General features: G+C 48.5%; 2 protein-coding genes across 2 annotated transcripts in view; both read left to right on the top strand.

Annotated features, from left to right (window-relative positions):
- The first annotated feature begins 50 nt into the window (after positions 1-50).
- NUDT21 (nudix hydrolase 21) lies at positions 51-7,726 on the top strand. The gene is made up of 7 exons (XM_076349387.1): positions 51-253; positions 2,598-2,798; positions 4,045-4,108; positions 4,792-4,881; positions 5,534-5,609; positions 5,991-6,105; positions 7,436-7,726. The coding sequence occupies exons 1-7, from the start codon at positions 138-140 to the stop codon at positions 7,455-7,457; spliced, it is 684 nt and encodes a 227-aa protein (XP_076205502.1). The 5' UTR covers positions 51-137; the 3' UTR covers positions 7,458-7,726.
- Positions 7,727-10,060: 2,334 nt separating this feature from the next.
- The window catches only part of AMFR (autocrine motility factor receptor), a 33,942-nt gene continuing 31,158 nt past the window's right edge, over positions 10,061-12,844 (top strand). The window contains exons 1-2 of the mRNA XM_076349385.1: positions 10,061-10,350; positions 12,020-12,112. Coding sequence (XP_076205500.1) covers positions 10,111-10,350; positions 12,020-12,112 — 333 coding nt within the window. The 5' untranslated portion in view covers positions 10,061-10,110. The remainder of the gene's footprint in view (positions 10,351-12,019; positions 12,113-12,844) is intronic.

The following is a 12,844-nucleotide window of genomic DNA, read 5'->3' as shown; positions in this document are numbered from 1 at the left end:
GTCGCGCCGGAAGTGCGGCGGGCGGTTCCGGCGAGGCGGCGCGCGGAGGGCGTGGGGCCTGGCGGGGAGGTTAATGGCGGAGGCCGTTCCCGCCGCCGAGCACTGACCGCTCCCTCGCCGCCTCCCGCCGCGCCGCCATGTCCGTGGTGCCGCCCAACCGTTCGCAGACCGGCTGGCCCCGCGGGGTGAACCAGTTCGGGAACAAGTACATCCAGCAGACGAAGCCGCTCACGCTGGAGAGGACCATCAACCTGTGAGCGCCGCCTCGGGCCTGCCCGGGCCCGGGCCCTGCCCCCGCCCCCGTCCCGTCCCGCTAGCGAGCCCTTCCCCGCTCCGTCACCAGCCCCGGGCAGCCTGCGGGAGGCTTTTCCCTCAGCAGCCGCCGCCGCGCAAGGGACCGGAACGCCCGGGGTTCTGGTCCTCCGCCGGCCGGGGGGCTGAGGGGAAGGCGGCGGAAGAGCCCGGTTGCCGGCGAGGGGTCGTGTGTCCCCGTCCCCCCCCCCCGAGGGCGTGCCGTTAAGCCGTGAAACGGCACTTTGTAGGATGTCGCGGGGAGTGTAAAGCTTGCCGGCGAGCGGGGGGCCGTGCGGCGTTCAGCGCGTACGCTTTAGTGTGTAGAAACGGCGTCCGAGTCGGGAAGCGTGACCCCCAGGCAGCACGGCTAGGGAGCGTTCAGACACGGTGAGCGTCACGTATGCTCCTCTTCTGGCATGCTCCGTCGTGGGCATCCGCCTCCGGCGGCAGAGAGAGAAACAGGCCCTTGGCCTGGGTGGGGTGTGGGCTCACCCTGCGTACTCAGCAGGACGCGGTTAGGTGTGCCTGGTGTCCTGTGCCTGGTGTCCTGTGCCTGGTGTCCTGTGCCTGGTGTCCTGTGCCTGGTGTCCTGTGCCTGGTGTCCTGTGCCTGGTGTCCGCTGGCCGCCTGCTGCGGGTATTTTTAATGTAAATGCGGAGTGGTTGCCACCAGAGAAAACTTCACCTCTGTCAGAGATGCAAACTATTTGCTAATAAATATTTCCTTACTTTATACGCGGAGCTACATACTTGAGCTTCTTCGGTAAACTCCGACGGATGTCGTCTTTGCTAAGTACATTTGCCAAGTTGTAGAAACAGCAAATGCTAACTGTAACAGCCAATACTCAATTTTAGCTATTAATCACAGACTCATACGTATTTTTTTGGTATAGCTGAGTTTACTGACAGTTAGAAAGAGTCCTGTGGAAGTTCAAGCATGAACTTCAGAGACTGGAATTTTTTTACAGTGTGTCTGAAGAAAAGACTCAGCAGGAAGCTGTGTTATCACCATAATTTTTTTTTAAAGTATAAGCTAAGGGTTTTGATGTACAGACTAATGTACCCACGTTAGCAGAGTATGGGTTAGCATAGTAGATTATTAATAAAGCCATTCGTGTACCTAAAAATGGAAATTATTCTAAACTATAAGTGAAAGTGGGGGGGAGCTTGCTGGGAAATTAATCTGCAGTTAGGAAACTGGTTATTTTGTCTCACTTGTGTGCATGAGAAAGGGCTCTTAACAACTGCAACTGACTTGTGATTTTGCCGCTGTAAAAAATGAGGCAAATCGGGGTGGGGGGAGGAAAAATTTGAGGGGGGGAAGAGTGTACGCTACTAAAGTTTGACATGATTAAGTATTGGGGAAAGAATACACGACGAGATGCATCTGAAGGAAAACATTTCCCGTTAAATCAGTCATTTATTCTGTTAATTCTGTTGCTGTATGCCACAAGACAATAAAACCATGGTGATAACTCGTTACTGCTCTGCCCACAACCCGTTTTCCTCTCCCTTTTTGACTTAGCCTTCCCTCCAGGCCTCGTGCTATCAGATCTCTGTGTTACTTGGATTTTGCTGCACGATAGCATTTTCCTGTTGCCCTCTGTGCTCTCTAGGACTGACCGATTTCTTGCCTAAGCTTTCCTTTCGTCTCTGACTCTTCTCAGTCCCTCTTACCTGGAAAAATCTCCCAAGTTTCCACTATGCTGTCACTAGAGAATGCAGAGGTCCAGCACCTAGCCCAACAGAGTCATCTGCTCAAACTCTTGATCATACCCCAGGCTCCTGGCCCTGCACTTAGACACTCAGCATTTCTCCTCTTCTGTGATCCAGATGTCTGATTTCCCACTTCAAAACAGAACCACTTCTAACAGTTTAATTCTCAGGCTCTTTGTTACTTCTGCAGAAAAAACCCCCGCCGTCCGCAGCTTCCCTCCTTCCTGCAACGTTTTCCTCCTGTCCCTTTCCCAGCTCCTCTTAGAGCCTCAGCTGCCTTTTCTCTGCGGTGTGGAGATCAAAGAGGCTGGCTGTTGAATAGCAGCTGCTGCTGGTTCTTCTGGGCTTCTTTCCTTCTTTTGACTCGGCACCGCGCTGGCGTGTCGATCAGCCCGACGTTCTGCGCTTGTATGTATCGTGGTGCGATAGGGGCCCCCTAAGTCACAAACGAGAACTTCTAGACTAGCGCTACGAATGCGTTACCGTTCTGTCGAGCACAGAAGGTTCTGCCTCAGGGTAGATGCTGTGTCGCAGTGATTTAAATTTAGATTTCTTCTTATATAGTAACATATTTTCTTCCCCTTACAGGTATCCTCTGACAAATTACACGTTTGGTACAAAGGAACCCCTGTATGAGAAGGACAGTTCCGTGGCAGCTCGGTTTCAGCGCATGAGGGAAGAGTTTGACAAGATTGGCATGAGGCGGACAGTGGAAGGGGTTCTGATTGTACATGAGCACAGGCTGCCCCACGTGCTGTTACTGCAGCTGGGTACAACTTTTTTCAAGCTGTAAGTGTCTGTTTCTCGATTGTAACTTTTAGTTTAACTTTATTGTCACAGACCACTAAACACGCGGGCTAGAGGTTAAAGTGCGGCTGACTGGTAGATGTTTTGAATGCGATTTCATTTGTTGCAAAGACTTAGTGTGGGAAAACTTTTTTTGAACGGTGGGGCTTTCATCCAAGATGTATTTGACTGCTCAGGAGGGGGGTGACTTAGCTCTGAACCGACTGGAAATCTTAGTTACGGTGCATCACTATGGTAAAATCCTGTTTAAAATTCGTTATCAGTTGGTAGTGTGGTGTTCTTGCATTGTGAAAGCTGTTATGCTTGAACATGGTTACGCTATGGCCGCAAAAATGGTAAAGCGAAGCTCGAGGAGTAAACCCCAGTAAATGCAGAATGGTATTTGCTTACAAACTGCTGGGTGAGCTGGGTACAGCAAGAAAGGTGGGCATCTGAATTTGAGAAAATGGCTTCAGTTCATCTCATAGTTACCACTGCCGGAGTGAAATTTTAGTATTTGGATCATATGATCGTAGTGATGGTGGCAGTGCTTGTTTTCTTTTTTTTAAACTGAATGGGCTTGACTTGTCTCAAGTTATCCTGCTTGTGTTCTTGGTCTTATGTTTTTAATGTTTATGGTGTTTGTTCCGAATTGTGTGTGTGTGAGAAATCTAATTTTTTTTATCCGGATTCTTTTTTGACATTTTGATTTAGGGGATGTGTGTGGACAAAATAGGCTAGACTTTAAAAGTTTTGCAAAAATCTGTAATGATGAAAATGTGTTTTTAGTTTTTTTTTTTTCATTAACCTTGCGTCGAATGCAGGATGGTTCCCCACCTGAATTTTATTTTCTGCTTCCTGTGTGCTTCAGTGAGCGCTGTTTTTGAGATAAGAACAAATATGGTCAGTATTTCTTCAACTTCTGGTGCTTTTATGTTATTGTTAAAACTTCACCTTTTAAGTGTCCCAGTTGTTACGTACGTTGTTATACCTTGTCCTGCTGAAGTTAAAGTATTTTATATAATGGGTGGGGTTTTTTAAGGGACATACAGTAGCCATTTTAGTCACGGTTTTGGTGAAAGCTATCTTAGTGTCTTCAAATTCAGCAAAGTTAGATTTGGAACTTCTGACTTAAGGGCCTCGAGTGAATTTGTAACTCCCTGCCTGGAAGCACATCCAAACTTACCTGTGAAAGTCTGTAAATACAATAAAACATAACTTTAGCTTTCATCGTTGATTATTTTAACAGACCTGGTGGTGAACTCAATCCAGGAGAAGATGAGGTAGAAGGGCTCAAACGCTTAATGACGGAGGTCTGTTTTCTTTCGTTACGTTGCTATACCGGAATGTTGGATTATTTTAGAGTTAACAGAATAAGCCAAAGCATTAGAGTAGTCTCCTTATCGCTTCTGTTATTTCGATGCTTTTGTGATGTTCTCGGGTAGTTAACAAACAAAGCAGTCAGTTTTCATTTGTCCGCATCATGAGAGCGCGACAGAGTGGTCTAGTGGCTGACCCCCTACCTGCTGCTCAAGTCCTGTGTTCATTTGCTTTTTGGCTGGCTTCAGGCAAGTGAGTGTGCAGATGGGCAATGAAATACGTTGCGGAGCACAACTGATGAGGACTTGGTTTTGAGATAGTCTTCCCAATGCACCAATTAACCTTCCCTGCTCTCCAAGTAACCTAAATTAATTCTGTCAGGTAGCGTAACAATGCATTTCATTCTTCCCGTTGGTCTGACGGGACTCAGTTCAGCTGAATACAGCATGGAATTTGAAATGCTCTCGAAAGTGTCCTTGTCCTGTCAGGTGAGGCTTTTACTAAACAATGTCACTTTATACAAAAATACTCTAAAATTCTATTAAAAGCTGTTCCAGAGCAGTTCCGAACTACATCAGACCCTTATTACCGCAAGTCTTCATGCTTCCAGTGTATGTTTTCTAAAAAAATTGACTTGGGGTAGTTAGAGTTTTGACTGTGGCTGGATTTTTGGTAGATACTGGGTCGTCAGGATGGTGTTCAGCAAGACTGGGTGATTGATGACTGCATCGGTAACTGGTGGAGACCAAACTTTGAACCTCCACAGGTGAGTACTCACGTTGACTTTCATCTTCTTCAGTCAAGTATCGATTGTTCTTCCGAAAACCTTCAACCTACCAGTTGGGCTTTTTGAGTACCTGCCGCATGAGCAATAAGTTTTTCTGATTTTTACCTATTTCACCTCTTTTCTGTGGCTGAGGAGAAACTACAGCCTTTTTCTTCTGGAAACTCCCCTCTCTCTCTCCTCACACCCGTCCTGGTGGATGTAATAGCTTCCAGTCCTGTGCTGGGCCAGAGACACTGTTTAAATTCCTGTTTCAGCCACAACGGAAACTCTTGCACTGCTGCATATGGAACAGATGCCCTGTGAATAAAATAGTCTCGCTGCCCTATTTCTAAATGCTTTAATACTGAAAATACTTGCCGAGTTTGCTGTTACACATTTCTATCTTGTTGGGTTGTTTTAACTGCTCGTGAGTAGTGGTGCCTCTTTAGATCCTGTCAATAGTTGTGACAGCAACAGCATTCCTTTCTGAGTACTTTCTTACAAAAGTGGTTTTCATTATTTGATGCCATGAAAGAACAATATACGACACGTTGAAAGCTCACACGGTGCTTGATAATTTATAAAGTAGCACTTAAGATGGCACAATATTTTCAAAGCTCTGTACAACTGATTATTCTTGTTTTTCTTCCAGTATCCCTATATCCCAGCTCATATTACAAAACCAAAAGAGCACAAAAAGCTTTTCTTGGTCCAGCTTCAAGAAAAGGGTAAGAGTTTGTTTGCAACAGAGGATTGTATTTATAACAATGTCTAAATGCTTTTATTTCACGCAAGGAAATGTGGCAGCAAGTTTGTGTTCCTATGCTTGCAGCAGTTTATAGTTGATCACTAAAAAAGTTTAATGCTGATACCAGTTTTGAAGGTAGGTGATCTTTGAACACGAGTTCCTAGTAAATGCTCATTCCTGCTCCTCCATCAGCATATGTACAGCATATGAACCCCATATTTAACTAGAAAAGGAATAAACCTACTCTAGTACTATTGTGCTATATGTAGCGATCTTGTTTTGAGGTCTGTGAGTGGGGCGGTGATACCTTGGCTGAATGTGTGGTGGTTTTTCTTATTAATCAACTTGTATTTGTTTTTAGCTTTGTTTGCGGTCCCAAAAAATTACAAGCTGGTCGCTGCACCATTGTTTGAGCTCTATGACAATGCGCCAGGATATGGACCCATTATTTCCAGCCTTCCTCAACTTTTGAGCAGGTATAATATGACTTACTTGTATTATAGTTCTTGGGAACATGTTGGCCGTGGGAAACCAGAGCAAGGCTAGGCACCACAGAAACCGGCTGTGGAAAGGTTGCAGCTATCCCAAAGAGCTTAGAATCCACCTCAGACAAGATGTGACGGACAATTCGGAGGCGCTGATTGCAACTTGCTAGCACCAAAGTCCCATCTAGCAGTTGTAGCAAAGGAAAATGTGAGAGATAGTGAGGATGAAGCTGTGCACAGGCGAAGGAACAGCTTCTTGCAAGTGTTAGGGACGGTGTGAGAGTAAAAGCCCAGATGCGTGTTTGAGGCACTGAATTAGGAGCGCATGTTATCACAGCTTTGTGCTGATTAAATGTGGTGGGTTTTTTAGACTCCGTGCAGTAGAGTTTATAACTCAAGTTATAACACAAGTATCTGTAGGGACGGCTGTATTTTTTCCTTCCTTTTCCCAATGTACACGCTCTTTGGCTTTCTTACCTGAAAATGGCTTGTACCTCGGGTCTCCAGAGCTCACTAGTCTTACTGGTTTCTGTTACTTCAGCAAATGTTGAGGAACGCCAAGCATCCCACAGCCTGTCAGCTGTTACTCGGGGAAGCAGTTCTGTCATCCACCTACTTGGATGAAAAAAGTCTGTTAGCAGAATGTCAGCACTGGTATTGCCCGGAACAGGCTTGTATCGTGCTATGTTTTGTTTTCTCTACCTAGTCCCAGTTTTGGCAGCTGTAGCTATGGGGGCTTCCCCCTCCCCCTGCTCTAAAGACAGCAGATACTTCCTCCCGAGTACCAGCGAAACACTGGCTGTTAGGCAGCCAAATGCCAGTTTGGTACCAGCGCAACAGACACATCCGAAGGACGGACGTCTGGAAGCGGAGATGGAGGCTTGCTTTCACTGTGTGAACGCTGTTTGTTGTGAAACTTAGCTGAGAAGAACTAGCTGTTCTGTTGAGTGTGTCCATCTGTTACCCTTGGGGTGTACGAAGTTGGCCCTGATAGCAGAAGTGCTGTGAAATAGTTGCTGGTGGGGGTACACAACTCTCACTGCTATTTTCATATCTGTGAAGCTCTCTTAAGAGATGAAATGTTAATAATTAGTTCTTCTGCAACCTTGAGAGACTAGTGTGCAATGCTAGTGTAGGATTGGCTGTTAAAAATGATGCTTCCTGCTATACTATAAAGCTGTCTTAGTAAAAAATTCACTTTTGTTCCGTCAGATGGAGGCTTATCAAGAGCAGAAACAAAACATTGGCTTATTCATTCCAAAATGTCACTTAAATAAAAAGAACAAAAATCCCTCACTTGGTATCGTTCTTTTAATTTTAGGTTCAACTTTATTTACAACTGAATTCCCATACACCTGAAGAGTCTGACAGAAGAAGCCGTCTCTGTGAGCACAGCTTTAAAATGTAGAGAAAAGGATACGTGTGATGCAAGGATTTTTTTTATGTCATTCTTTTCCTGAAGGCCACTAAACTTTCTATTGTATGAATAGAGAAGTGAATCTCAACTGTTTAGGTAGCGGGATGGCAATGTGATATCAGTGTTTTAATCACTTTTCATTGTAATAGTCACCAAATTTTTTTTGTACAACATTAAACAAAATGGTTAAGATTCTGTTTGTTTTGGGTTGGTTTGTTTGTTGGTTTTTTTTTTTCTTTAGTTGTCTCCTACTTTTAGGTACGTATTTGTCGTGGTTTAACCCCAGCCGGTGACTAAGCACCACACAGCCGCTCGCTCACTCCCCCCCGCACCCCGCTGGCATGGGGGAGAGAATCGGAAGAGTAAAAGTGAGAAAACTTGTGGGTTGAGATAAGAACAGTTTAATAATTAAAATAATAATAATAAAAAATTGTAATGAAAAGGAAAATAACAAAGAGAGAGAAATAAAACCCAAGAAAGAGAAGTGATGCAAATGAAAAACAATTGCTCACTGCCCGCTGACCGATAGCCAGTCCCCGAGCAGCGGCCCCCCAGCCAACTCCCCCCAGTTTCTGTACTGTGCATGACATCACATGGTATGTAATGTCCCTGTGGCCAGTTTGGGTCAGCTGTCCTGGCTGTGCCCCCTCCCAGCTTCTTGTGCACCTCCGGCCTTCTCAGTCGGTAGAGCATGGGAAGCTGAAAAGCCCTTGACTAGTGTAAGCACTGCTCAGCAACAACTAAACCATCGGTGTGTTATCACGTTATTCTCATCCTAAATCCAAAACACAGCACTGTACCAGCCACTAGGAAGACAATTAACTCTATCCCAGCCGAAACCGTATTTTAAACTTTATTACTTTCCTTCAGGAATACAGAAGATCTTGGAAACAAGAGGAGGACCTAACCCATTCGGGGACCATTCGGATGCTGTGATCTGCATCCCTGAGCAGGGAATTAGTCTGAGGGAAAAATTAAACAGTTTAAGTAGGTGCAATATAATCTTGAGTCTTCTTAACTTAGAGAACAGAATTGCTGTTTTGCGGGACTATGAGTATTTAAAGGCAAGTGTAGCCTTTGTTCAAAGCTTATCGGAACTGATCTGGAAGCGTTACTGTTTGTACAGGCCTTGAAGGAGATGCAACGTGTATCTTTTCCCTCTGTGCCCCCTTAAGAAAATAACAACCCCACAAATTCTGTTGGACTGGCCTGAGATCCAGTTAAAATACAAAATTACTTTTGTATATTTTTTCTATAGCTACGGGACAGAATTTGGGTCATGTTGAAATGTTTTGCCAATGCCATCTGCAAGTGGTTCCATGTCACACCGAGCTGTTGTAGCAGACCGGTGTGCTGTGTCATCCTGCAAGGGACACTCGTACTTCTGCTGCTTCTCAACATCTCAGGCTCTTGCAGGTAGTAAATGTCAACCTTTATAGTCTTGGGGTTTTTTACGTGCTTGGCTAAACATCAACTCCAGTTGGATGTGTCACTTCGTAACGCCTCTAGCCTTCCATAGTTCTGCTTAATAACTCTTTTCAAGACTTGTTTCCAAATTCTGCCTCTGATCAGAAGATGCGCCGCTGCTTGTGCGCTGTCCTCTTTTATGAAGGCATCGTTGGAGAGCGCATGCTGCCAAGAGAACTGAAATTTGCCAAAGTGCTGGGTTCTGTTGCCAGTTGTACTGGTAAGCTACGTGCAGAACAATTACGACAGCTTGATGCTTCAGTCAAATTGAAGCTGTGCCATGTGGGATCAATACTGAAAGAATACTGGAAAAATTAGTGGTAGGGCTGTTCACTTTGGTCCTATGGATTGGAAGGCCTGGACATACAGTAGCAAAATACACGGTGTCTCAGGCAACTGCCGTATGGGGCAAATGAAGCCAGCAGGGGAGTGTAGAACGGAACAATTCTTGCATGGGGAAGCGAGGGAAGGGAAGGTGGAGGTTTGGAAGGCTACAAGAAGAACAAGCAGCAGAGCACTGCTGCCGAGGCCTGGCATTTACCAGCATCCCTCATCTTCCATTGCCGCGTGCCGGTTTGCGTTGGAGTCATTTTTGTTCCAAGTGCCTTAAGCTACCTGTGGAAGAGTGCCGCAAGCGCGGTATCGGCTCCCTGCTTTCTTCTTTGACTGTGGGTGCCGGGGCTGCCTCAGGAGAACCCCTCTACTCTCCCGCACCCCCCGCCTTTGGTTGCGCGGGGGCTGCCCCGGGCGCGGGCAGGCTGCCGGGGCGCCGAGCCGCTCCCCTCGCGGGGCGGCGGGGGGGGATCCAGCGCTTCCCGCGCCGCCGGGGCCGGGTGGAAGCGCCGCCCCGGCCGTGACTCAGCGCGCCGGGGAGCGGTCCGTGACGGGGCGGGCGGGCGGACGCGGCGCTCGGAGCCGGGGCGGGGGGTTCGGGCCCGTTCCCTCCCCCGGCCTCCAGCGGGGGCGGCCCGGCCCGGCCCCGGGGAGGAGCGGCGGCGGGGCGGGCGCTAGGCCGCAGGAGCCCGGGGAGCGCGGCGGGCCGGGGCAGGGGCTGGGGCTGGGGCCGGGGTCGGGGTCGTAGGCGGCGGCCGGGCGGCGGCGAGGGCTCCGCCATGCCGCTGCTGTTCCTGGAGCGCTTCCCCTGGCCCAGCCTCCGCACCTACACGGCGCTCAGCGCCCTGGCCCTGCTGGGCACCGGCCTCAGCGCCTACCGCGCCCTCAGCCAGGCCCCCGGCGGCGCCCAGCCGGACGGCGGGAGGGCGGGCACCGAGCCGGCCGAGCCCCCGCGCCGCGGCGGGCCGCGGGCCCTGGACGTCGCCTACTACCTGCTCTCCGACAGCCTCTCCGTCTGGGTGAGCCCTGGGCGGCCGGGGCGGGCGGCGGCGAGGCCTGCGGGCCCGGCCGGGCGAGTGGCGGCTGAGCCCGGCGTAGCGGCGCTGCGGGCCCCGCGGCCTGCGACGGGGACGGCGCCGGAGGCGGCCGGCGCGGCCTCTGCCGGCACCTCACCGCGGCCGGGGGGGAGAAGGCTGGCGAGTCCCCCCCCCCGCGCCGGGCTTCGGAGGGGTCGTTTCGTTATTGTTGTTTGGAAACTGCTCCCAGAATAAAGAGGGGGCTCCCGGAGAGCCGGGTGAGGAAAGGCGGCTCAGCGGGGCGGGGAGGTGGGCGCCGCCGGCCCGGCTGCCCGCTCGGGGCCGGGGGAGGCACCCCCTGCCCTCCCCGGGCCGCTGCCGCAGCCGCGTTCCTGCCTTCCCTCCTCCTCCCTTCCTTCCCTGGCCGGGGTGACAGGGCTGCGTTAAGGCCGAGCGCCCTGAAAGCTGAGCGAGGTGCTTGTGCTTGTCCCTGAGCGTCCCCCTCTCGCCACGGGTGGGTTTTGGGTGAAGCTCTTGGGTGGGAGAGCTTTGCCGCGGTGCCGGGTGGGTGCCGCACTTGCGGGTCTCGAAGCACCGCATGTCCTGCTCAGCTAGAAATCTTTGTAAAAGGCCATCAGTTATTCAAGCCCAAGCCTTACCTTCTCTTTTTTTTTTTTTAAATAACATTTGAAGTCATGCAGGCAAGAGGAAGCATTCTCACCATTTGAGAAAAAAAAACGGAAGGAGTTTTCTGTAGCTCTTTAAACCCAAACCTGGCAATGGTAGATGGGTCTTGGCTCGCTCATTTCTGTAGTTGAAATAAAGGCTCAGCAAGGGGATATCGGAAACCTAGCTGAGCTGTTGCTGTTGAACTTTTCATGTGTCTGTCAGTCAAAGGTGGTGTTAGTTGGACACCTGCTTTACAACATGCTGCTTGGCTGAGCCGCTGATTTTTGAATATACCGAATGCGTTCAGCCTGTTGAAACTTGGTCTCAGGACCTTAAATTAAGAGCCCTGGAAAAGTTCATTGTATGTCCTTTAGAAACGACGGGGTGAGGCTGCTTCATCATCCCCCCCTCGCCCTTTTAGTGTTCTGCGTAGGTCAGAAGTTAATTACAAGTGTCTTTGTCAAGTGCGAGAAGCAGTTTTCCCAGGTCCGTGTATTCTGCTCCTTGCTGCTTTGCTTTAAAGCAGTTTCCCAAGAAGGATTCAAGCAGTGTTGTTACAGAGGGGGTGTGCGCTATTCAGTGTGTTTCGAGACAATGTCTGAATCTTGTTCCTGCAACAACAGATTCAAACTGGGGTTTTCTCATCTGCTGTATGTTAAACAGAATGAGCACCTTGGTGAGCTGTGAGTTTCGTCCCCATCTTCCTTGGTGCTAAAATTTGCTAATCTATATAAAACAATTTATTGCAAAGAGGTCTGTTGGCTATACTGGTATATCAAACCGACCGTATTAGTATTTCTAGAAAAAAAAGTTAAGTGATGTACCAGCTACGGTACGTGTCTTGGAAGAGGCCAGGCTTAAATTTCACCAAAAAAAACCCCCGGCAACTAATACTGTTCTGTGAACAATGGTAGGTTTTGTTAGGCTCGTTCATTCTCCTTCTCTCTCTCACCTTCTACACAGGGCAAAAGTATTTGTCGCTGACTGCTTTATTTCTTTCCAGGTACTAGTGAACACTGCCTGCTGTTTTCTGATGTTGGTTGCGAAGCTAATCCAGTGTATGGTGTTCGGTCCTCTTCGTGTCAGTGAGAGGCAGGTAAGACAGCAGTGCGTTGCCTTGGATATTGTCGTGTTTCATAATTTCTTGGTGTACGACTGGTGTGGCTTTTTATACGGAATTGCTGAAAGTACACAAGAAAAGTAAATTTTAGAACAACGTAAACTTAAATCTTACCATTTGGTTAGCTGGTATATCCACAGCCACAAGCTTCCAGTTTGTTTCTGAAGGGAACTCTTCGTTTTCACGGTTCCTATTCTATTTTATAAGCCCATGGTCAACTTGAAAATCCTGCTTCCTTAATGAATTTGTCAGATTTCTTACAAGCGCACCTCATTTCAGAATACGTACAACATGTGGTGTTCTCTATTCAGTTTGCGCTTGGCAGCATTTCTCCGTTGCGTTTCGTAGTCAGTTATCAGCGCTGGCACTCTTGAGTTCCCTTTCGTACCTTGTTTTGTGCCTTGACTGCTGGAGAAGTGCTTTCCATCCTCCTACGCCGAGCGGATGGTTTATCTGCCCTCGGGTTTAAGAGGGAGTCGGCAGGCATACGCCCAGAGAAAGGAGGTAAGCAGGGCTGAAAACTCAGGCTGTTTAGTCCTGCTCTTGGATGTTTTTAAAACGTTTTTTAAAATTCAGCAAGGGACCCATTAAAGCCCAGGCTTTTTAAAAACAGGATCCTGCAGAAGGTAAAAGCAGCAGCAGTAGTTTGAATAGTATCTGTATATTTTTTTCAAAAAGAAAGGCAAATGCATAAGTTGCTCTGTGTAA

Source organism: Aptenodytes patagonicus, chromosome 11 (genome assembly GCF_965638725.1).
Source record: "Aptenodytes patagonicus chromosome 11, bAptPat1.pri.cur, whole genome shotgun sequence".
Taxonomy (NCBI): domain Eukaryota; kingdom Metazoa; phylum Chordata; class Aves; order Sphenisciformes; family Spheniscidae; genus Aptenodytes; species Aptenodytes patagonicus.
This window is presented reverse-complemented; position numbering and strand designations above follow the sequence as displayed.

Coding starts and splice junctions, on each gene's coding strand:
- NUDT21 (XM_076349387.1), top strand. CDS start 138: ATGTCCGTGGTGCCGCCCAACCGTTCGCAGACCGGCTGGCCCCGCGGG. Junction 2,799..4,044: donor GGTACAACTTTTTTCAAGCT/GTAAGTGTCTGT, acceptor TTATTTTAACAG/ACCTGGTGGTGAACTCAATC. Junction 4,109..4,791: donor TCAAACGCTTAATGACGGAG/GTCTGTTTTCTT, acceptor GATTTTTGGTAG/ATACTGGGTCGTCAGGATGG.